Below are 26,075 nucleotides of genomic sequence, written 5' to 3'. Positions count from 1 at the left end.
TCCAATGTTCATAGCAGCACTATTTACAATAGCCAAGTGCTGGAAACAACCTAATTGGCCATCTGTAGATGAGTGGATCAAAAAACTGTGGTACATTTACACAATGGAATTCTATGTAGCAGAAAGAAAGAAGGAACTTCTACCATTTGCAACAACATGGATGGAACTAGAGAAAATTATGCTTAGTGAAATAAGCCAGGCAACAAAAGAAAAATACCTTATGCTGTCACCTATTACAGGAAACTAATGAACAACACAAACAAATGAGCAAAATTGAACCAGAGGTATGTAAACAAGAAGTAGACTAACAGTAACAAAGGGGAGGGTTGGAGGAAGAGAAGGGTGTAAGAAGGGGAAGGGTCAAGTAAAAAAAAAAAAAAATATATATATATATATATGAATGACCCATGGACATGGGCAACTGAGTGGAGACTAAATGTGGGGGAAGGGAGGGACAGGGTGCAGGGAAGCAAGAGGGCTAAAAAAGTGAGACAACTGTAATGGAAAAACAAACAAAAAAAATTTTTTTAGTGGGAGAAAAATGAAAATATGAAGAATGGAAATGCCAATTCAGTGAATATTAGGACAAAGATTTTCCTTCACGTTGTATATTTTTCTCCCTATTTGATCCCTCCAGAGTCTGGCATTCTAAACAAGTAAGTAATGACATCAGTTTCTCTGCATAGAACTAATAAGACCAGTTGTTAATAGAGGTTCCTTTTTTTTTTTTTTTTTTTTTTGACTAAGTCTTTGACTGGAATGTCAAGCCTAAAGGAAACATACTTGGGCTCAGAATGTTACCAAAAAGCCCCGAGGAACTGGGAATGACTTTTAAAGGTAATAAAAGCCCGTGAGATAAAAGGCCTGGTACCATGGTTGGTTGTGCGGTCCACAGCAATCTTTCCAGGGAAGGAACGAAGGTTGTTTTCCTGAAAGATGGCTAGAAGGGACCTTAAGACACAATGAAAAACCAGAAAGACTTGGCAAAAACAGGTGTGTACAGACAAGGATGAATGCCAGATATGTGGCTCAGCTTCTGTGCCCTGAAGAACAGACTGAGGTTCACCCCAAATATTCCTTGGGTAAGTTCCAGCAAAGCAGAACTAAAGATCCTAAGTTATCATTTGCTGCTCTTGTTATGTTTATGCAAACGAACAGGATAAATTAAAAATGGACTTAATGTAGTCCCTTTAAAGACAAGGAGGGTTACCTTAGGGAGAAAAATTATTATTCAAGGAAAATCACAATGATCAGTAGTAGACTATAAAATAGGGCAACTAACCGTCTTAAAAGTTTCTTCTCATTTAAAATATGGTTTCACTTGAAAATTAAACCATGTCTGTGATATCATCAAAGATATTCAAGTTGCAGGCAAATAGAATTTCAAGTGCCTTGCAACTGGATGTCTTCCCAATAAGACAGACTTACAGATTTAGAGACTTGTTTGTGGGTTATGTTACATAAATTAACACGTGTTTTCTGTTTTCAAAGGACATAAGCCTATGATCGCATTACCTGAGTGATTGTCTGTATGCATAAGCCTCACTTAATCCTGTCTGCAGCGCTGCCTCCTGAGACTCAACGGTTTGGCTGAACTAAATGGCTGGGTTGGGGAAGGATGGGGTGGTCTGTGGGCTTCACTTTAAAACGGGTTTCTCTTTTCTATCCTAATGGCTTGGACAGAAAAGGCCCAGAGGTCTGAGAGGGGGAAAAACCTAAACTATTTACCTCAGCCCAAACTAAGTATAATGGGCAAAAGGGTTTTGGACAGGCGAGATGTGCCTAGCACACCTTCTTACAAAGAAGCCTTTTTTTTTTTTTTTTCCCTAATATGGAACATTGAAAAATTAATCCCTGCCTTATGTCATCTAGTAGTTATGGATTGAATGATGTCTTTTAACCCTTTTCGCCAAATCTGTTGCCCTCAGAACACAACAAGGACACCAGCCTGTTAAACCAAGCACGCCGTTGACCGGAGACAGCCAACTGACCTGGAGTCTGCACGATCCTTCCCCATGTGGGAAGGCCACCCTCCCCTCCACACCCCCACTCTTATTAGGGTTTTCTGGACCCAAGGGTAGGTAGGACGACGACCATGTCCAGCTTGAAGCAGCTAGAGGAGCTTGAGACCTTCGCCCATTGTCCTTTACAAGATTACAAAGGGTCCTAATATTTGAGGGGGGGGGATAGTTAATTTTTATGAACCAGGGGTATGGACTTGGGGGGGATTGCTGGGGGAGGGGGGTGCTGGGTGTAGGGGAACAAGGGGAAAAAATTGGAACTGTTGTAACAATATAATCAATAAAAAACATTAAAAAAATAAATAAATAAACAAACAAATAAATTATTTTTAAAAAAATCAGAGCAGATTTAAATGACATAGAGACTAAACAAACAATTCAAAAGATCAACAAAAGTAGGAGCTGGTTCTTTGAAAAGTTAAACCAAATCAACAAGACTTTAGCTAGGCTTGTCAAAAAAAAAAAAGAGAGAGAGAGAGAGAGAGAGAGAGAACACAAATAAAAAAAATCAGAAATGAAAAAGGAGATATCACGACCGATATCACAGAAATACAAAGGATTATAAGAAATTACTACAAACAACTATATGGTAAGAAACTTGACAATCTAGATGAAATGGACAAATTTCTAGAAACATGTAATCTTCCAAAACTAAATCAAGAAGAAGGAGAAAGCCTGAAAAGACTGATAACAAAGAGTGAAATTGAAAGAGTAATCAAAAAACTACCGGTGCACAAAAGCCCTGGACTGGATGGCTTCCCAGGCAAATTTTACAAAACATTTAGTGAAGAACTCACACCTACTCTTCTCAAACTATTCCAAAAAACAAGATGAGGAAAGACTCCTAAACTTTTTCTATGAAACCAGTATTACCTTAATACCGAAACCAGTATTACCTTAATACCAAAACCAGGTAAACCAGGTCAAGACACAACAAAGAAAGAAAACTACAGACCAATATCACTGATGAACATAGATGCTAAAATCCTCAACAGTATATTGGCAAACCGGATCCAGCAACACATTAAAAAGATCATACATTACGATCAAGTGGGATTCATCCCAGGAATTCAAGGATGGTTTAATATTCACAAATCAATAAATGTAATACACCACATAAACAAAATTAAGGACAAAAACCACATGATCATATCAATAGATGCTGAAAAGGCATTTGATAAAGTACAACACCCATTTATGATGAAAACACTCAGCAAACTGGAATAGAGGGAGCATACCTCAACATAATAAAGGCCATATACAAGAAACCTGAAGCCAAACTCATACTCAATGGACAAAAACTGAAAGCATTCCCTCTGAGATCAGGAACAAGACAAGGATGTCCACCCTCTCCACTCCTATTCAACATAGTATTGGAAGTTCTAGCCACAGCAATCAGACAAGAAAAATAAATAAAAGGTATCCAAATTGGAAAAGAAGTAAAACTGTCATTTTTTTGCAGATGACATGATAGTATACATAGAAAACCCTATAGACTCCACCAAAAAAACTCCTTGACCTAATAAGTGAATTTGGCAAAATAGCAGGGTACAAAGTCAATATCCAGAAATCAAAGGCATTTCTATAACCAACAATAAAATATCAGAGATAGAAACTAGAAAAGAAATCCCATTTACTATAGCAACAAGAAAAATAAAGTACCTAGAAATAAATTTAACCAAAGGGATAAAAGACCTGTACTCAGAAAACTACATAACCCTGAAGAAAGAAATTAAGGAAGATACAAAAAAAATGGAAGCATATACCATGCTCATGAGTGGGAAGAGTCAATACCATTAAAATGTCCATACTACCCAAAGCAATTGATAGACTCAACGCAATCCCTATTAAAATACCTACAACGTATTTCACAGACCTAGAAAAAGTACTTCAAAAATGTATATGGAACCAAAAAAGAGTCCGAATAGCCACAGCAATCTTGAGACAGAAGAACGTAATAGGAGGACTCACAATACCTGATATCAAACTATACTACAAGGCCACGGTAATCAAAACAGTTTGGCACTGGCATAAGAACAGACATATAGATCAATGGAACAGAATAGAGAGCCCAGAAATAAACCCAGGCCTCTATGGTCAACTAATATTTGACAAAGGGGGAAGCAACATAAAATGGAATGAGAAGAGCCTCTTCAACAAATGGTGCTGGAGAACTTAACAAGGACGTGCAAAAAAATTGAAACTAGACCACCAACTTATGCCACACACAAGAATAAACTCAAGATGGATCAAAGACTTAAATGTAGGACGTGACACCATAAAAGTCCTAGAGGAAAACATAGGCAGGAAGATTTCAGATATCCCACGGAACAATATTTTTACTGATACATCTCCTAAGGCAAAGGAAATAAAGGAAAAAATAAACAATTGGGACTACATCAAACTAAAGATTTTCTGCTCAACAAAAGAAAACATCATCCAGTTGAAAAGGGAATCAACCATATGGAAAAACATATTTGTCAATGATACATCAGACAAAAGTTTGATCTCCAAAATATATAAAGAACTTACACATCTCAACACAAAGAAGACAGACTGCCCAATTAAAAAATGGGCAAAGGACCTGAACAAACACTTCTCCAAGGAGGATATAGAGAGGGTCCAGAGGCATATGAAAAAATGCTCAAAATCACTAGCCACCAGAGAGATGCAAATAAAAACTACAATGAGATACCACATCACACCAGTCAGAATGGCCATCATCAACAAATCAACAAACAACAAGTGCTGGTGAGAATGTGGAGAAATGGGAACCCTAGTGCACTGGTTGGTGGGAATGCAGACTGGTGCAGCCACTATGGAAAACATTATGGAATTTCCTCAAAAAACTAAAAATGGAACTGCCTTTTCAACCAGCGATTCCATTACTAGGATTTTACCCTAAGAATCCTGAAACCCTAATTCAAAAGAACTTATGCATCCCTATGTTCATAGCAGCACTGTTTACAGTAGCCAAGTGCTGGAAACAACCCAGGTTCCCATCTGTAGATGAGTGGATGAAAAAACTGTGGTACATTTACACAATGGAATACTATGCAGCAGAGAGAAAGAAGGAACTCCTTCCATTTGCAACAACATGGATGGAAATAGAGAGAATTATGCTTAGTGAAATAAGCCAGGCAGTGAAAGGATACCATATGCTATCACCCAATACAGGAGACTAATGAACAACACAAATAAATGAACAAAACTGAACAAGTAACAGAGTAACAGTTATCAGGGAAGAGGGGGGAAGGAGGGAACGGGCTAAGTAGGGGAAGCGTTTAGCAAAGGAACTGATATAAATAAGCCATCAACATGGACAACGGGGTTGGGATGGACCGTGGGAGAAGGGGTGGGCTGGGTGGGGGGTAGCAATGAGGGAACGAGTGGGACAATTGTAACAGAAAAACAATAAAAATAAAATTTAAAAAAAGAAAAAGGAAAAGAGGCAAGAAAATATTCAGATTTTCTGACAGTGTCACACAGGCAGCCCTAACACTAGACAACTCCAATGCCAGAGAATTATTCTAGAAATAGAGGCATCAAGAGAGAGTGGCCATGGGTTTCTGCCCACTACAGAGACAAAAGCTTCTAATTGTACAAAACAGGGCTGTCTAGAAGGCCCAGAATAGAAATCCCACCAGAATGAGCACACACTAGGGATGGAAGTGGTGAAACAGACTGAGAAGGAGTTGGATTGCTAGGGGGACAAATGGTAGGTTAACAACAAGTACAAGAACAGTGTGTGAGCAGTATTCTTCAGAGGAATGAAGAAACAGTGATGTGACAGAGTAGCCAGTAAGCTGTTCTGAAGAGGAGACATTTAAGTGGACATCTAAATGCAGTCCAGGAGACAGGCTGGGAGCAGATTGTTCCAGGCAAGAGGGCAGAAGCCAGAAGGCCCTGGGGAGAGCTTTTGGCATGTTCCAGGGAAGGACAGGTGGCCAGTGGGCTTGGTGCACAGTGAGTCCTGGAAGCAGCTGTGAGCTCTCAGAGGGCTTTGTTGGCCATAGGGAAGGAAGTGAACTATAAGTTGTTGGCAGTGGGAAGCCATTGGTTGGGGAGTTAAGCAGGGGTATGATTGGCTTGACCTGTCTGTAAATGGTCTCTGTGGGTGCTCATGGAAGAGGGAGAAATGGGTGTTGCCAAAATATAAATAAATAAATAAGGACCAGTTACTGAGGCAATAACTCTGCAGTAGGGATAGAACCCAGAGTAGGGGCTGAGATAGCTTTGGCAGAGGAGAGCAAGCAGAACACTTGGGGAGGCATGAGATCTGTGATTTTCTCTCAAGCAGCACAGAGGGGAGTACTCATTTATTAGGGGAGACTATGGCCTTGGAAAAAATAAACCAAAGCCCAGTGACCTAAATCAGGGAAGGGCAAACTTTTTCTGTAAAGGCCCAAACAGTAAATATCTTAGGCTTTGCAGGCCATGTGGCTTCTGTTGTAGCTCTGTAGCATATAGTATGTTAACAACTGAGTGTAGCTATGTGCTAACACAACTTTATTTACAAAAACAGGCCGTGGGCTGGATTTGGCTCATGGGGCAGAGTTTGCTAACCCCTGACCTACAGCACAAGCTGTGTATCTTTCCTCAGGGAAACAGTTATTTCCAAATTGCCCTCATACTTCAAGGAGCCAGACAGACCTATTGTTCACAAGACAGTGGTAGGCCACATTTTTGGAACTGAAAAGCTTCAAGATTTAGACCATTAAACAAATTAGGTGACCAATTCTGAACTGGGCAAGGTATGTAGTATTCCAAAGTGTCACGTTTCATCTTCACTAATGACAGCTGTTATTATTAAAGATCTGATGGTGGGTTGCTCCCCAGGTTCCAGTGAAGGAGAGAACACCACCTCTTCCAGAATGCCCATGGGTCTTGCTAATATAGCCTTTCTATATTCTTGAATAATTCTCATATTGTCCAGAAGATTAAATCACACCCATCTTCCTCAGACCTTCATGGATCTCTGTAACATGGCCTCACCTTCTACCCCTTCTATTCCAAGCCTGGTGCTCTGGCAAACTTCAAGTCTGCCATGTTAGGCTTGTGCATTTCCTGTCTCCACAGCGTAGCTCTCTGAAGGCCAGGACTGTTTTTTTCCTAATCTCTGTACCTCCAGAGTGCCTAGCCCCATGACAATGCATCTGCAGATTTGAATTAACCATTGGAGCAAAAGGTTTCCCTGCAAATTATCTTGTTCTTTTCACATTTCCTTGTTCTTTTCACAAAGCCAAAAGACAACCACTTTTCTGAAACTGTAATGAATTTACTAACTGGCCCACTGACCCTGTACACACATGTCCCTTCCCCTCTGTGTGTTCTTGGCCTCTTTGGTATAACAAAAGGGGTGTGTGGGATGATATCTGATTAAGAGGAACAGCAGTCACTGCTTATTGAGGATTTACTTTGTGCCAGGTACCAAGCCATGGGAGGAAGGGCATAAGAGCAGGAGGTCTCAGGGTCACAGGAGTGGCTATGCCACCTGACAGTTTGGGGAAGCAACAAAATGGAGAAGCAGCTCTGGATGGGGAGTCAGGAGAGTGACCAAACTCCACAGTACTGGAAAGAAGCAGACAAAGGCAAGTTTGTGTAGAGGTGGGGAGGGGATGGGAAGTAGTGACAGTGGCAGCCATGCCTGGTTCTTGGGTCTGGGCCACTAGTGGTCAAGTCCAGAAGTCTATGATCCTGAGCCTGCCTTTATAAATTTGTTACTTTCCAGGTTGGAGATGTGGTGAGAGGGGAGGCAGGAAATCAGGAGAAGAGAGGAAAGGCAGGAAGGAAGAGGAGGAGGAGAAGATAACAAGGAAAGGAGACAAAAGGGGAAGAGGGGGGCCTTGGACAAATTGTTCTATGTTGACTGTAGAAATTAAAATCTGTAGCCCAGACCTTAGAAACTATCCCCCACCATGAGTTCTAGAACATGGCACCCCAGGGACAGCTTGTGACCCAAATGTCTGTCTGCAAACAGAATCACATTGAGCTCTCCAGTTAGGGGTTTTCAGCAAAAGCAACATGCCTCAGCTGTCACAGGTCAGCCCAGAATTTGGGACGTTCCAGGCCTGCACCCTCAGGCCTGGTTACCCAGTTTACACTCAGCTTAGAGAGGGGTGATGTGTGAGCCTTAGTTCACACAGACTATCCTGTAGCACTAACCTGGGGTCCAACAGTGTCTAACTCTCCTCCCCAGGGAGCTCAAGCTCCAGACACACCTGTTATATTGGGCCTAATGTCAAGGAAGCGGGGGCAGGAGAAAGGCAGAAATGCAGACAAGGCCAGCATAGGCTCCTGGAAGTCCATAAATAGGCACAGCCAAGCTCCCAGATGCCAGCAGAAGCCAGCTGCCAAACAGAACTCCCCCTCTCAGCATTGTCTCCTTCAAACAGACTGCAATTTTCAGGTCAATGGTTTGCTGAACTGGGCTACTCAGGCAGGACCCAGATGTAGAGCCCAGCGGTGTCGCACAAGCCAAGCAGCACTCAGCTCTGGCAGAAGATATCCATCTGAAGGCAGGACCTCTGCAGGTGGCCCACCCTAGTTGGGTGTCCGGAGCAGGAAAGGACCCTTACTGCAGGAGGAGGAGGAGGAGGGAGCAAAGGGAGCAAACAGCATGTGCTCCATGGGGAGGATCCCAAAATAGAAAGGCACATGTGCACTGCAAGCCTTGACCCAGAATGCTCAGGACTAAATCTAGCCCTCCTCAGTGCAGAGGGGCTGTTGATGAGACTTAGATAGCCTTAGGGATCCTGTGTGTTTCTACTTGAGCAGCAAGAACAAATGTTTCCCATCTCCCTTCTGACCCAGTGCCAATCTCTTATCATTAAAAAAAAAGTGCTAATGGAAGGTATACCCTGTGTGGTTTATACCACGTTCATATCCACATCTTGTTCATCATCATCCAGAAACACTGATGTGGACAGAGGACAATTATTAACCCTATTTTACTGGCGTAGCAACTTAAATCCAGAGACTTATGCAAGATCTCAGTGTCAGGGATACTGCCTTCCCAATAATCTGGTCCCTGGACCAGCTGGTACCTGAAAGTGGGGCTACATCTGCAATATGCCCACAGCCTGCATGGAGCAGAGGGCACTGGGCTTCTCCTCTGGACTTCTAAGAGGCCTGTTTAGATAACTCAGCCCAGGTCCCAGTTGGATGTCCCAATCTCCCCATGGGGGTGTTTAATCAGCCTTGATCACTGCTTGTGGACTGGGTAGTGGATGATGCTGGGCAGAATGTTCCAGGGAGCTACCAGGATGAAACAAAGATGCTTCTGCTCTTTCTCTGTTTGTGGGATATCTCTGCTAGTGGAATAAAATCTCCATGTAATCTGAGACTCTGTTTTGGCCCCAAGTGTCATGCCAGCCTGCAGAAAGCCTAATTATCTGAGCTCCTAAACTGGGAATAGAAGCAGCAGAGGGGGGAGAGCTTTGGGGTCAAGTCACCTGGGTTTGTTGTCTTAACTTCTTGCCTACTGACTTGTAACAGTAGGAAAGCCCCTTTCTTCTTGAAGTCTCAGTCTCCTTACTAGTGAAGTGGAAATCCCCATGTCACAGGAGTGGATGAGTTAATTGAGAATGCCATCAACAATCCTGTCCTCATGGTTCCAGAGTAGGGCAAGTAGAACTACAGAATGGCACAGAGTTGTTCCCAGTAGAGAAAGCCTGCAAATAATTTGCTCCTTGACTGTGAACTGTTGTAGTCCAGGATTAACCCAGGGCTGGCACATAAGAGGGACCATGGAAATGGGGCACCTAGAGGAAAGAGGCTTACTGAATGTCTCACAAAGCACTGGTTACAGCCCTGGGATCAGATTCATCTCCTTACTGAGTCCTATGCTCTGTTTCCAAGGAAAAGCACATGCCCCTAAACCCAATCAGACATGCAGCAGGAGGTAAACAGACCTCCTGCTGGGTAGTTCTGAGTTTGGCAGTCTGAAGAAGAGAGCCAGTTGGAACAAGGACAGTATTTTTGTAGTTATCCAATTATCTACATTCCCTGTTACACTCAGACCTCCTTTCTCCACCTTCTTCAGCATACTTGCATTTAGATATAAGAAGAAGGGGTGAGGAGTTGCTTTTCATCATACTGTGGGTGGAAAGCAGGCTGCACTAGGGACAACCCAAATGGGGACACTTGATGTAGCTTCCTGCTTTCTCAATGGGCATCTTCCTGTAGGTCACTGGATTTCTCAGACCTTAGTGTCCTCATCCATCAAGAGGGAGAATGGTCGGGAATCTCAGAAGGAATATCCAGTATGCCAACTCACTGTAGCATATAGAGTAAGCCATTTATTGTTATTAAATGACAAGACACAGAAAATGAGCAATGAGCAATGTCTCTTTCCTTCTTCAACTGTCTGTCTAATGCCCTCGGAAACTCCATTTTGTCTTATGCTGCCTTGTGAACAGAATAGGTAGCTTCTCAGAGCCGGGGAATCTTTGCAACTTGTAATGGGGTATTGACTGAGACAGAAATGATGCGTGATGTGTACACTGGGCTCCAATTCCATGCAGACTCTAGAGCATTCCCATCTGAAATGCTAATACTTTAGATTTTCTCACTAGTAATCAATCAACCCACTGATCTGGGGGAGGAATGGAGATCTTAATTTCAAAGAGAAAGACCAAACATTATCCTTCAGCCTCCTGTTAAAACTCTATACACTAACTGCAGAGATCTGATGCTTTATTAACCTTGGGTGGGTGCCCAGATGTTTGGTTACTTTGGTTAAGTTGCTTAATTTATCTGAGCCTCGGTTTCCTCTCATCTCTTCATCTCAAGTTTATCCTAAGGATTACAGACAATAATGCTCCCCAAATGCTCAGCAAGTGCCTGGCACCTAGTAAACACTCAATTAAAAGTAGCTATTCTTATTCCTGGTTCATTTTATATTCGTCTTAAGGGAGGACAAAGGATGGACAAAGCACCATAGGTAATTATGTGCAAAAGCAAGACTAGAATCAAGGTGTCTTAAGCCCTGCTTAGGCTAAGTACAATCATTCTATCAGATGAACATTTTCCTGCAAGGAGGCTGTCGGTTATTCACATGGAAATCTCAGGGCTGGTTATAAGAACTTTCCTTTGGGACTGACAGAATTTTATTAACAGACCTTGACTTGGAACATGGGTCTTTTTTTGTTAGTTTGTTTTTTGGGAAAGGATAAGAGAACCAGGTAATTTCAGTGTCTGAATCAGATTTTCATATTGAGGATGACTACAGACGTAGGAATAACACTGTAAAGGATGTGCTTCCACATGCACCCAGTTCCCTGGATCTGAGGTGCAGGGTGTTGTCCCTGGATGTTAGGAAGCATTCGAGGGAGAGAGCAAGCAACAGAAACAGCTGAGATCCAGCTCAGGTCACATCCCTGAAATGCAAGTCCAGCTCCTGCAAAGGACCTCCTGCTGCTGCTCAGATTCTGGGCCCTGAAACAACTTGTTTGAACATCAGGTTTCATGGTGAACTGACAGGCCATTCTGCTTTTAATATGTCCATTTCTGTCCCTTAGGAAGGAAACATATGGGCTGCTAAGATCCTCAGTGCATGTAGCAGAGCTCCATGTTAGCACTGGCTATCTTCCTGAGGCTTCAGGGCTTGACCAGCCACACTCAGCTGAGCTCAAACCAAGAGCTTCCCTGGTTGCCAGCTGATGATAGCAGCAGTGATGGGCCTTGGCCAGGCTCCACACATACCTGTCAGGCCTGGCCAAGGGAATGGACACCCTTAGTGCCGTTCCCTTCAGAGACTATATGCATCTTTCAAGAAGACAAATGTGTTTTTTACTATGAAGGGGACTCATCTTAGAGTTGCTCTTGGAGTGTGAGGGATATTTTTTGGATCCCCTCAACTGGGGCAAATCCTGGGTCTTCTAGGACAGCTTGTACTTTGAGAAACAGTTAGGTCACTCAGAGCCAAGGGTGGAGAACAAGATGTGCCATAAAGGAGGGAGAAGGGCTGATTTCAATGAAGTCCAGCTTGTGACTCTAAAGCAACGCAGGTGAATTTTTGGCAAGGTTTACAAAGGGCTCTAAAGGCCATCTACAAAGAAGAGCCAAGACTGGAAATAGTGTGGACAATGGTAACTTCTTCAGAGGGCACAGATGGCCATTCTGAGGACTGATCTAAGTAAAACTCTTCAGGTATTGAGGTCTAAACTGACCAAAATCAAAGCAATTACTTACTGGTCATACTTTAAAAAAGGGTATTGGTGGAGTCCCTGAGGAGAAGGGGAAGAAGATGTCTCCAACTACAACCTACCCACTCTTCCTGCCAGGAAAAAGTGTGACACAAAGGAGAAACTGAAAGTCATGCCGAAACTAATCATGGACTCTGGATGCATTACCAAGAGGTTGTTGACTATAAAAGAAAAACAAGATACAAAACAGTATTTGGGGTGGAGGTTAAGGATTGCCTTCAAGAAGATCCTTGGCAGAAGGGCTGGCAATTTGGAGGACAAACTTCTGGCCAAGTAGTTGCTCCATCTCTGCCATCTCATCTGACTGCCATCCCTGTGAGACCTGGAACTCCAGTAAGCAAAGTTTTGTAAAATGTCTATATACTTAACTTCATACCACATTCTCAATACCTTGTTGGTAGAAGACAATGAAGAAAAAGGGGAAACAAGACTTCGACAATTTGCTCCAACACTTGTGCACATATGAGACTCCTAAACTAGATAGAAAGCTGACTTACTGAAAGTGAATTACCCTTTGGGATTGGAGAATCCAGGCCCTCTGTTTATGTGTAATGACACTACCTCAGAGCTCTGAGCTCCTAGTTCACTGAACAGGAAGGAAGCAGATGCATGGCTCTATAAGAGCCATTTCCTTTCTGCTCTATTAATTTCAGAGATTAGGTCTGCAGACCTAATACACTAAGATAGCAGCCATTGTGTTCTGCTGCAACTCCTGCTAACCAAGCTAATCTTGGTAGACTTGCAATTTTGCAGGATTTTATTTTCAAATTAAACTAACCAATGCCTTTCATGGTCCCTTCTATCATCATGACTTCTAGATCTATCACTGGTATCCCTAACCCTGATATTCTGACACGTATATGATGTCTGGATTCCAAGTGAGGAAAGTTAGAAATTTGTCAAATGAGTTTTTTAAAAGACATGAAGGCCAAAGTGTTGAATGGAAATTTCTTTCTATGCCCTACTTACTGGTTCCCTGATACCCGGGCAAACTGTTGAATGGAAATCTCTTTCTATACCTTACTGGCTTCCTGTTGTCAGTGGTATTGCTAATGCAATATATCTAAGTGCCTATTGTTCCCACACTCCTGCTTTCAATAAAGAGAAAAAGTAGGCTTTTATTCCCTCTCACCCTTCCTCTCTTTCTATTTCAAAGGGTACAGTGCACAGATCACTGGACTGGAAATCCAGATGAAGCCTTGGACTGTATGTCCTGCTCTTCCAGAAACTCACAAAGGGCAGGGGTCAGCTCATCTAGATTTCTACTAGGCCAGATTCCAGTTCCTTACATTTTGGCTTGGTTCCCTGTCATCAAGTTAGCACACAGAATTTCAATAATAAATCTTACATTCAAGATTAAGATTAAAAGCATTTAAAAGCCCCCACACCCCCACAATAGTCCATTATCTCACCAATTCTTGGGGCTTTCTGGGCTCCTGATGATTTCCCACCATGGCAATAAGGAGATAAATATTCTTGATTACAAGTTGAGCTTTCTAGTCATCCATTGTGTGATCTGCAATGTTATCCTTGACTCCAAGGTACTTTTCCAAATGACCTAGACACAGAGTTTAGGGATACAAAAAGTACACTGTCTTTCATATACGAAGATGAGACCATTGACCCTGTGAATCAGTCTTTCACTCTGAGGGACAGGATTGTGTGGAGTCAGCCACATTCCTTTTTCCAGCCCCTCTCCACATCCCACTGCTCTTATTGAGCCCCTCCCTCCCCCAGAGATGAGGGGCATTTCTGTGAGGCAGTTGGATGGGATGAGATGGCAAAACCTGGCCATGGGGCAGAGCAAAGTTCACTGGAGGGCTGAGGGGCAGGTGGAGAAGCAACTTGATGTAACTAAAGTAGCATTGGGCTTAAGGGCAGAGAATATCCTAAATCTGGTCTTTGCTTTTGTGTGGCATGCAGCGAGGTCTGGGGAATGGCTCTTATGTTCTTGACACAGCTTTCTTATATGAAAACCTTGGTGGCTGGATCAGGTAATGGCTTATGGCCAGTCCCTTCAGTTCTACTAGAGTAAGCGTTATGGTCCATAGAAAAGGCAGCTCCCACTCCTGACCCTGTTAACTTCCAGCCAAGTGAGCTGACAGTTCATAATCTGACCGTCAGTGGGAGGAAGCAATGGATGTTGGAAGGGGGTCATGAAACCCCAGAGCATTGGTTTACAAAAAAATAACCAATTAGGCTGTAATCATGGCCACCACATTGTATGCCCTCCATGACAGATGAGTAGACATGTGCAAACTCAGGTTAAGCTATTTTTAAATTTCATTTTGTTTCATTTGTTTTTCATGATGAAATAAGAGCTCTGCTGAGGCAGTCATGTATGAGGGACACTCTTCTTTCCATAAATCTTTTATTAATATGCTTTATTGATTATGCTGTTAAAGTTGTCCCAATTTCTTTTCCCTTTGTTCCCCTCCACCCATTGACCCTCTTCCTTCTAGCTGTTCCCCCAACTTAGTCCATGCCCATTGGTGGTGCATATAGTTCTTCTCAACATCTTCCTATCTACTCCACTCCCTTCTACTATGCTTCTTAATTCCTGTACTGTCTCCCTCCCTTTCCCCCCTTCCCCTTCCTCACTGACCTCCCCCACAAATGTTCCCATACCTATAATTATTTTCCTAGTCCCGTAGCCTACTTAGTTTGCCTTTGTTTTGATTCCCTAGCTTCTGTTGTTGGTTGTTGTGATACAGTTTTCATTTTAATGTTCATAGTTTTGATCCTCTTTCTCCTAAACAAGTCCCTTTAACATTTCATATAATAGTGGTTTGGATCTGATGAACTCCCTCCGTTTTACTTTGTCCTGGAAGCGCTTTCTCTGCCCTTCTATGCTGAATGACAGCTTCACTGGATAGAGGTTTTTGTTTTTCATTACTTTGAATATTTCTTGCCATCCCTTCTTGCTTGCAGAGTTTCTTTTGAGAAATCAGCTGATAGTCTTATTGGGACCCATTCATACATAGTTCTCTTATTCTCTCTTGCTGCTTTTAAGAGTCTCTCTTTATCCTTAATTTTTGACATTTTGATTATAATGTGTCTTGGTGTGGTTCTCCCTGGGACCAGTTTTTTTTTTTTTAATTTTTTTTTATTTAACTCTCTGTGCTTTCTGGACTTGTAAGTCAATTTCCTTCCCCAAGTTAGGGAAGTTCTGCTTCATTAGTTTTTCACATAGTTTTTCAATTTCTAGTTCTTCCTCTTCACCTTCTGGCAACCCTATGATTCGGATGTTGGCCCGCTTATAGCTGTCCCATAGGTTTCTGAACATCTCCTCATTTTCCTTGCTTTTCATTTCCTCTTTCTGCACTGGTTGACTGTTCCTTCCCTATATTCCGATTTTTTGATTTGGTCCTTGGTTTTCTCTCCCTCACCACTAGTTTCATATGTGTTTTCACTCATTTCAGCAGGGCTAGCCTTCATTCCTTCCCTGCCTTGTTTAAGATCTGCTGTTAGGTCTGTAAGCATTCGTATAATCAAAGCTCTGAACTGTGCCTCAGAAAAATTTCCTATCTGCTGAGCCATTAGATTAGATATTTGCTATCTGGTCAGCTGCCTGATTGGGATCTCTATCATGATCTGTGCCATCCTGACAGTTTTGTGTTTACCTTTGCTTACTGGGCGGGGCTGTCACACCTCCTACGCTATAGGGGGTGAAGTCCCATGTACTCGTAACAACTGGTGACCCTTCTCACCACACTGTGGTGTTTTGCATGGGGGCAGGGGTCCAGGATGGATTCCTGACATTCATTCTCCACTGAGAGACCAGGAGTCTCCTCCTCCATCCCCACACTCTCTGGCTCTCACAGTCCAAGACAATGGGGGTCTGCCTTCTCTGGCATTGGAATAGCAAACTGACGGGTCTGGTCTGTAGCCGGGGGTGTTCCCCAGGTGCTTCTCGCCTCCCCTTAAATATGGGTGTCTGTGCTTACTGCCATCCCGCCATTGCTGCAGCCGCCACCTCCAGCACAGTTTGACCTCTCTGTTCTAGCTTTGCTCCTCCTACCCATCCGGATGAGCACCATTTCTTTATAACTTCATACATTGGACTTCCATGTAGCTTTATTTCTGGAACTTCTGGTTACTTTTGGTTTTGCAGTAGTTGTATTCCTTCTTAGTTGTGGCAGGAGATGGAGCGTATCAGTCTAGGCCTCCATCTTGGTAAGAAGTTGTCTCCTCATCCTGACAGACTCCTGTGTTTGTTTGCCTTCGCATCTTACGTAGAGCTGTCGCTCCTGTTACATTGTAAGGGGCAGAGCCTTAGGGATTCATCAGTATAGGGTGACCAGTTTCACCGTGTTGTGGTGCTGTATGTCAGAGAGGGGTCTGAGAGGGAACAATGCTGCTTTCCCAGCACTCACACCTTTTCCTGGCACTTCTCCCACTTCTGTATGGGACTGGATACCCTCTAGCTGTTGCGTTGACCATCGGATGTTTTAGTACCGTGGGGGCCTTTAAACAAGCGGACTCTGCTGAGAGACCGGTAGTTTCTGTCTCCGCCTCAACTCCCACTGGTTTTCACAGTCAGAAGCAATAAGGCTTGATTTTCCCTGGTGCTGGGACCATGAGCTTCGAGGTCTGGTGAGGATCTGGGAATGCAACACCAGGTGTCCCTCCTGACTTTTTAAAACATGTAACTGTGTTTTCCACTGGCCTGCTGCTGCCACCACACACTGCATTCCCTCTGCCCTGACTCCACCCCTCCTACCTGTCTGGGTGGGTATTCCTTCTTTATATCTTTGTTTGTTAGACTTCCATGCAGCTTGATTTTCTGGAACTTCTTGTTGTCTCTAGTTTTGAGGTAGTTGTATTCCTTCTTAGTTGTGGAGGGAGATGCAGCATGTCTGTCTATGCCTCCATCTTAGCCAGAAGTCCATAAATCTTCTTGAAAGTATAGAATCAGGCTCTAAAGTGTCAGTGTCCAGACTTCTGACTCTGGAAACTTAGAGAAGTAGTTTTTCCGTTTTCTCACTGAGTAACTAAAACCTCTAGACATTATATATAAAACAAACTTAAGACACTGGAAGGTGGGGAGGGGAAGATGGCCGTGGAGTAGGACAGAGTTCTCAGCTCGCTCTTGTTAGGGAGAGACTCCAGGAACGAATGCGGAGAGGAGTGACTGAGTGAGTGTGGATCTCTGATAGCGTGAACAGGGAGGAGAGCGTGGGAGCAGTGTGGAGGAGGGTGGAGGGGTTTGCCACACACTGCAGGCTGAGTCATTCCGGGATTCAGTGCGTCTGCAGTACTGAACTGGAGAATTCACTAACCGAGAGCTGCGTGGAGACTCCCCCTGCTAGGGGCACACCGATGAGTGAATTCTTGTAGGGAGTTGAGGAGAGGATTTGGCCGAAAAAGCCAGAGGAGGGAGAGAACAGTGAACGACCAGGACTGGGAGAAACTGTGTGATCTGAGTCTAGAGGGAAACCTCCTCAGTTGCAGCCTCCGACCAAAAACTCGGCACTCCGGGTGCGCACAGCACTTGTGCTAGGGCCCTACAGAACAAAGGGACAGATTTGGGGCAAGGAGACGGGCCGCACAGAAAGGCTGCTGCGGAACTCCGGACCGGGAAAGAACTGAGCAATCGCGCTAGAATCTCACAGAACAAAAGGCGGGTTTGGGGCTAGGAGAGAAATAGGGCACGCAGGACGTGTAATTAGGGAAGAGAGCGGAGGCGGTGGTTCTGGAGTGGAGACGGTTTTAGGGCGGGGAGAGGGGCCCAAAGGGAAAGGCTGCTGCGGAGCTCCAGACTGGGGGAGAACTCCTGGGTAGGAGAGCGCTGGGCTGACTGACCACACTGGAATCCTTCAGAACAAAGGAACGGTGCTGGGGTGGGAAGAAAGATAGAGTGCGCAGGCCGATAGACAGGGAACCCAGCGGAAGCTGTAGCTCGGAATAGAGACAGTTTTGGGGCAAGGAGAAAAGCACATGCGGGAAAGCTGCTGCGGAGCTCCAGAGTAGGGGAGAGGCTCTGGGCAGAAAAGTGCCACTGGGCCCGGCACTTTGACCGACTGTGCCAGAGTCCTGCAAAACGGGGGGATGATCTTGAGAGAGGGAGAGAGGTGGAGTGCACAAGCATATAGACAGGGAAGAGAACAGAAGCTGTGGCCTGGGAATAGAGACATGACTGGAGGCAGGGCGGGGATTGCTGGCGGGCGCAGGCTAGACCAACGGGAGGAGGGAGTGGCTGGACAAGCCTGAGGAGGGCTGAGGGCGCCTCAGGAGGGGACAACTAAATGCAGCTCACAGCAGAGAGACGGTAGGCCCATGAATAAAAGACTAGCAATCCCAGAATCAAACAGAACCCTCCCGCAGCTAGCCAACCAACCAGAAAAGATTTGAAATTCATGGAGCGGACTCAGGAAGGAAGGAAGGAAAAACAAAAATACAAACAAACCAAAATACCCAGAGACTGTGCCTAAAAGTTGAATTGAGTTAAAATCCTCTCATTCTTTTATTTCTCACTCTCTAACTGCCCCCATCCTTTCTTATTTTCTCTCCTTTTCTCCCCTCCTCTTCCCTCCCTTCTCCCCCCTTAGCATGTCTCCCCTGCATCCTATTCTCAGTCAATTTTTTAATTTTAAGTTCTCTCCCTTTCTCTCTCTCTCCTTTCTTTGCACTAAGCACCTTCAATTTTATTAAATCTGTTTCTTTCTTTTGTCCCCCTTCAATCTACATTCGTTTTTCTTTTATCCCTTGCCTTTATTTTCCTTCTCTCCCTATAAATATTCTCTCTCTCTCTTTCTCTCTCCCTATTCCACTTTATATTCTAATCTTTTAATATTCAAATTATAATTCTAATCTATTCCCCTCTCCCTTCACCCTCCCATTCTTACCCCTTCTCTCTTTCCACCCCATCCCTTCACTTCTTTCTCTCCCTCTTGTATTTCTCTCCTTCATCCTATCTTTTATCAATGCTTCAATTTCAATCTTTCCCTCTCTAATATCTCCTCTTCCTCCTGATATCCTTACCTCCTCTGTGTTCTTTCCCTTGCCCATCCTCTAGCTTTCCAATCTCTTATTCCTCTCTCTATATATTCTCTCTTTCTCTCTATCTTGCAATTTTATATCATGCTTTAATCTCCTAATCTCTTTTTATAATATATAATTTTTTTAAGAAAATAATAAATCAGTCCCCATTCTTCTTCCTCCCCTTCTTCTTGCGTTCTTTCTCCTACCCTTCTCTTCTCTATTTTCTCTTTCTCTTTCCTCTCTCCCTACCTGTCTTGCTTTTTTCTACTCTGTATTTTTATTCTTGAAAAATTCTTTCTCAATCTGTTTCCTACCTTCTAACCTCCTCAGCCCTCTCTTTCAATTTCTGGCTGTCTGCCCAGATGTCTGTTGTGTCTATCCTCCCTCCCACGCTAATTATATAGCATATACTGATTATATAATCCTAATACTATACACTTCCACTTTCTCATTCCACACTGTAACCCTCTCCTCCTTTTCAAACATACACTGTAAATGTTAATTGCAGTCTTACATAACCTCGATCCCAATTGCTAATATTATTACTCTATCAACTTCCAGCTCAAAAATTACCCTTCCTTCATTTAAAACAACTCTTACCTGTTTCTCCTACGAAATAAGAGTCCCAATATCTCCACAAGTATATTACTATGGGCTCATTTGCAGCCTAAAGCGAGATTGTAGTTGGGGGAGATATTGGAGGGTGTGGGTTTCTTGTCTGGGTTGTGTGATTACGTTTTAGCAGCACCTTCACAAAAGATCTCAAGACAAGGTGGGCAGAGTGACTCTCAATCAACTAACCAGAGAAAAAGATCCACCAAAGAGTAGCTGAAATACAACCAGACAGATTAAAGAAATAACATCAAGGACAACACAGACGGAGATCCAAGGGGGCGGAGGAGTAAGTGGAAGCTACACTAACCTCCTCCGAGGATCAGCCAGTGTTGACTCAGCCCCAGTAGAGCAGACAGACCATTCCTCTCCAAGTAGCGTCAGCCTGAGGGGAAATAAAAGCCCTGCCTACAGGAATTAAGCTGCCACATCCACGGTCCTTAAGCCTGATGGCTAATCACAGATTGAGTAGATTAAAAACTAAAGAAGACAAAGGCAGTAGATCACTGGAAGTCTCCAATAGGCTGCCTAGGGCGAGTCTGGTACATGATCTGATGCTACCAGAGGCAGATCCAGGAAGAACTGATCATTCTAAGAAGCACCAACAAACAAAAGGAATCACAAAAATGGGGAGACAGAGAAACAAGCCCCCATCAAAAGGACACGTAGAATCCCCAGAAAGAGTGCTAAATGAAATAGAGGGGAGCAAAATATCAGATACGGAATTTAAAACATGGATTATGGAGAAGCTAAATGAGATCAGCAGAAACTACAAAGAACTCCAGAAGAACTATAAGGAACTTACTGAGAATTATACCAGCATCAAAAAGGACATGGAAGCTATCAATAAGAGCCAGGAGGAAATGAAGAATACGATCTCTGAATTGAAGAACAGAGTAGAAGGAATTAAAAGCAGGCTAGAGGAAGCAGAAGATTGGATCAGCGAGCTGGAGGACAACGTACAAAAAAACTCCCAGACAATGTAACAAAATGAAAAAAGACTGAACAAGACTGAAGAGGCTCTAAGACAGCTGCAGGACAACATGAAACGTAACAATATCCGTATCATTGGAATTCCAGAAGGAGAAGAAGAAGAGCAAGGGATAGAAAACCTATTTGAAAAACTAATGACAGAAAACCTCCCTCACATGAGGAGAGAAAGAGTCACGCAAATCCAGGAGGCACAGAGGGTCTCAATGAAGATGAAACCCAACAGGCCCACCTCAAGACACATCGTAATTAAAATGGCAACATTCAAAGACAAAGAGAGAATCCTAAAAGCAGCAAGAGAGAAACAACTAATAACATACAAGGGAGCTCCAATAAGGCTATCCTCAGATTTCTCAGCAGAAACACTACAAGCCAGAACGGAATGGCAAAAAATATTCCAAGCAATGAAAAACAAAGGCCTACAACCTACAATACTCTACCCAGCAAGGCTCTCATTCAAAATGGAAGGCGAAATAAGGAGTTTCTCAGACAAAGGAAGACTAAAAGAATACATCTCCACCAAAGCAGCAATGCAAGAGATGCTAAAGGGTCTGCTGTAAGAAGATAAAGAAACAGAGAGAGACAGAGAAGAACACGAGTACAAAGGGGAAAAATGACAATGAATAAGTACTTATCAGTAATAACCTTCAACGTAAATGGATTAAACGCTCCAATTAAAAGACATAGGGTAGCTGAATGGATTAGAAAGAATGACCCACATATATGCTGTCTACAAGAGACCCACCTGAGAACAAAAGATCTACACAGGCTGAAAGTAAAGGAATGGAAAAAAGTATTTCAAGCAAATGGACATGAAAAAAAAGCCGGGGTAGCAATACTTATATCAGACAAAACAGATTTCACAGCAAAGTCCATAAAAAGAGACAAAGAAGGGCATTTCATAATACTTAAGGGAAAAATCCATCAAGAAGATATAACCCTTATAAATATATATGCACCCAACTTAGGAGCACCCAAATATCTAAGGAAAATTTTGAAAGAGTTCAAGAAAGATATAGACAGCAACACACTCATCATAGGGGACTTTAACACCCCATTGTCAACAATGGACAGATCTTCAAAGCAAAGAAACACCAAAGATATTGAGGCACTGAACAACACTTTAGATCAAATGGACTTAGTCGATATATATAGAAGTTTTCACCCCAAAGAAGCAAAATATACATATTTCTCAAGTGCACATGGAACATTTTCAAAGATAGACCACATGATAGGACACAAAACAAGCCTCAGTAAATTCAAGAAAATTGAAATTATATCAAGCATCTTCTCAGGTCACAATGGCTTAAAATTGGAAATCAACCTCAAGGAAAAAACTCAAAAACATTCAAACTCATGGAGAATGAATAACATGCTATTAAATAATGAATGGGTTAACAATGACATCAAGGAAGAAATCAAAAAGTTCCTGGAAACCAATGATAATGAACACACAACAACCCAAAACCTATGGGATACAGCGAAAGCAGTCTTAAGAGGAAAGTTCATAGCAATACAAGCCTACCTAAAAAATCTAGAAGAATCTCTCATAAAAAAGTTAACCCTACAGCTACAAGAACTAGAGGAAGAACAACAAGCAAAGGCCAGATTAAGTAGAAGGAAGGAAATCATCAAGATCAGAGCAGAAATAAATGACATAGAGTCTAAACTAACAATTCAAAAGATCAACAAAAGTAGGAGCTGGTTCTTTGAAAAGATAAACAAAATTGACAAGCCTTTAGCCAGGCTCATCAAGAAAAAAAGAGAGAGGACCCAAATAAAATCAGAAACGAAAGAGGATCAATCACAACTGATACAACAGAAATACAAAGAATTATAAGAAATTATTACGAAAAACTGTATGGCAAGAAATTTGACAACCTAGAGGAAATGGACAGATTCCTGGAAAACTATAGTCTTCCCAAACTGAATCAAGAAGAAGCAGAAAGTCTGAATAGACCAATAACAGCTAGTGAAATTGAAGCAGTAATCAAAAAACTCCCAGCACACAAAAGCCCAGGACCAGATGGCTTCACAAGTGAATTCTACAAAACATTTAGGAAAGAACTAACTCCTATCCTCCTCAGACTATTCCAAAAGATACAAGAAGAGGGAAGACTCCCAAACTCGTTCTATGAAGCCAGTATAACCCTAATTCCAAAACCAGGTCAAGACACAACAAAGAGAGAAAACTACAGACCAATATCGCTGATGAACATAGATGCTAAAATCCTCAACAAAATATTGGCAAACCAGATCCAGCAACACATTAGAAAGATCATGCACCACGATCAAGTAGGATTCATCCCAGGGATGCAAGGATGGTTTAATATTCGCAAATCAATAAACGTGATACACCACATAAACAAAATGAAAGACAAAAACCACATGATCATATCAATAGATGTGGAAAAAGCATTTGATAAAGTACAACACCCATTTATGATAAAAACTCTCAGCAAAATGGGAATAGAGGGAGCATACCTCAACATAATAAAGGCCATATATGAGAAACCCGAAGCCAACATCATACTCAATGGGCAAAAACTGAGAGCATTCCCCCTAAGATCAGGAACAAGACAAGGATGTCAGCTCTCTCCAATCCTATTGAACATAGTCTTGGAAGTTCTAGCCACAGCAATCAGACAAGAAAGAGAAATAAAAGGCATCCAAATTGGAAAAGAGGAAGTAAAAATGTCATTATTTGCAGATGACATGATAGTGTACATAGAAAATCCTTTAGACTCCACAAAAAACTACTCAACCTAATAAGTGAATTCGGCAAAATAGCAGGATACAAAGTCAATATTAAGAAATCGAAGGCATTTTTATACACCAACAATAAAAACTCAGAGATAGAAACTGAAAGAAAAATCCCATTTACCATAGCAACAAGAAAAAGAAAATACTTAGGAATAAACTTAACCAAAGAGGTAAAAGACCTGTACACAGAAAACTACATAACACTGAAGAAAGAAATTAAAGAAGATACAAGTAAATGGAAGCATATACCATGCTCATGGATGGGAAGAATCAACATCATTAAAATGTCCATACTACAAAAAGTAATTTATAGATTCAATGCAATCCCTATTAAAATACCAGCAACATATTTCACAAACCTAGAACAAATACTTCAAAAATTTATATGGAACCAAAAAAGAGCCCGAAGAGCCACAGCAATTTTGAGGAAAAACACAGTAGGAGGAATCACAATACCTGATATGAAACTATACTACAAGGTCACGGTAATCAAAACAGTCTGGTACTGGCATAAAAACAGACATATAGATCAATGGAACAGAATAGAGAGCCCAGAAATAAGCCCAGGTTCATATGGTCAACTAATATTTGACAAAGGGGGAAAGAACATCAAATGGAGTGAAAAGAGCCTCTTCAACAAATGGTGTTGGGAGAACTGGACAGGGACATGCAAAAAAATGAAACTAGACCACCAGCTCACACCATACACCAGAATAAACTCAAAATGGATCAAAGACTTAAATGTAAGCCGTGATACCATAAAAGTCCTAGAGGAAAAAATAGGCAGGAAAATTTCAGATATCCCACGTAGCAACATTTTCACTGATATATCTCCTAAGGCAAGGGAAATAAAGGAAAGAATAAACAAATGGGACTACATCAAACTAAAAAGTTTCTGCTCAGCTAAAGAAAACATCAGCAAGATCCAAAGGAAACCAATCATATGGGAAAATATATTCGCCAATGACATCTCAGACGAGGGATTGATCTCCAAAATATATAAAGAACTCATACGACTCAACACCAAGAAGACAGACAACCCAATTAAAAAATGGGCAAAAACCTAAACAAACACTTCTCCAAAGAAGACATACAGAGGGCCCATAAACATATGAAAGTATGCTCAACATCACTAGCCATCAGAGAGATGCAAATAAAAATCACAATGAGATACCACCTCACACCAGTCAGAATGGCCATCATCAACAAATCAACAAAGAACTTGTGCTGGAGAGGATGAGGAGAAACGGGAACCCCGGTGCATTGCTGGTGGGAATGCAGACTGGTGCAGCCACTGTGGAAAACAGTTTGGAATTTCCTAAAAAAACTAAAAATGGAACTGCCTTTTGAACCAGCAATTCCATTGTTAGGATTATATCCAAAAAATCCCGAAACACCAATTCAAAAGAACCTATGCACTCCAATGTTCATAGCAGCACTATTTACAATAGCCAAGTGCTGGAAACAACCTAAATGCCCATCTTTAGATGAGTGGATCAAAAAACTATGGTACATTTACACAATGGAATTCTATGTAGCAGAAAGAAAGAAGGAACTTCTACCATTTGCAACAACATGGATGGAACTAGAGAAAATTATGCTTAGTGAAATAAGCCAGGCAACAAAAGAAAAATACCTTATTCTGTCACCTATTACAGGAAACTAATGAACAACACAAACAAATGAGCAAAATTGAACCAGAGGTATGTAAACAAGAAGTAGACTAACAGTAACAAGGGGGGAGGGGGGGAAGAAAAGAAGGGTGTAAGAAGGGGAAGGGTCAAATAAAAAAAAATATATATATATATATGAATGACCCACAGACAGGGGCAACTGAGTGGAGACTAAATGTGGGGGAAGGGAGGGACAGGGTGCAGGGAAGCAAGAGGGCTAAAAAAGTGAGACAACTGTAATCGAAAAACAAACAAAAAAATTTTTTTAGTGGGAGAAAAATGAAAATATGAAGAATGGAAATGCCAGTTCAGTGAATATTAGGACAAAGATTTTTCTTCACGTTGTATATTTTTCTCCCTATTTGATCCCTCCAGAGTCTGGCATTCTAAACAAGTAAGTAATGACATAAGTTTCTTTGCATAGAACTAATAAGACCAGTTGTTAATAGAGGTCTTGTTGACCAAGTCTTTGACTGGAATGTCAAGCCTAAAGGAGACATATTTGGGCTCAGGTTGTTACCAAAAAGCCCTGAGGAACTGGGAATGGCTTTCAAAGGTAATAAAAGCCCACGAGATAAAAGCCCTGGTACCATGGTTGGTTGTCCGTTCCACAGCAATCTTTCCAGGGAAGGAACGAAGGCTGTTTTCCTGAAAGATGGCTAGAAGGGACTATAAGGCACAATGAAAAACCAGATTTAGACTTGGAAAGGACAGGTGTGTATAGGCAAGGATGAATGCCAGGTATGTGGCTCAACTTTTGTGCCATGAAGAGCAGACTGAGGGTCACCCTAAATGTTCGTTGGGTAAGTTCCTGCAAAGCAGAA

At 42.3% G+C, this 26,075-nt stretch overlaps 1 protein-coding gene across 2 annotated transcripts in view; it reads right to left on the bottom strand.

The window, feature by feature from the left end:
- MAMLD1 (mastermind like domain containing 1) overlaps positions 1–26,075 on the bottom strand; it is a 186,768-nt gene that overhangs the window by 81,063 nt on the left and 79,630 nt on the right. Inside the window, exon 1 of one of the 2 annotated variants that reach the window (XM_090265093.1) lies at positions 13,642–13,729. The exons of the other annotated variant lie outside the window; for it this stretch is intronic. Coding sequence (XP_090121219.1) covers positions 13,642–13,683 — 42 coding nt within the window. The 5' untranslated portion in view covers positions 13,684–13,729. Of the gene's footprint in view, positions 1–13,641; positions 13,730–26,075 lie in introns of those variants that run through there. 2 annotated transcript variants of the gene reach the window in all.

This window comes from Furipterus horrens, unplaced genomic scaffold (assembly GCF_987537825.1).
Source record: "Furipterus horrens unplaced genomic scaffold, mFurHor1.1.pri manual_scaffold_17, whole genome shotgun sequence".
Classification (NCBI taxonomy): Eukaryota; Metazoa; Chordata; class Mammalia; order Chiroptera; family Furipteridae; genus Furipterus; species Furipterus horrens.
Note: the sequence above shows the minus strand (reverse complement) of the source record. Positions and strands in the feature narration are given on the sequence as shown.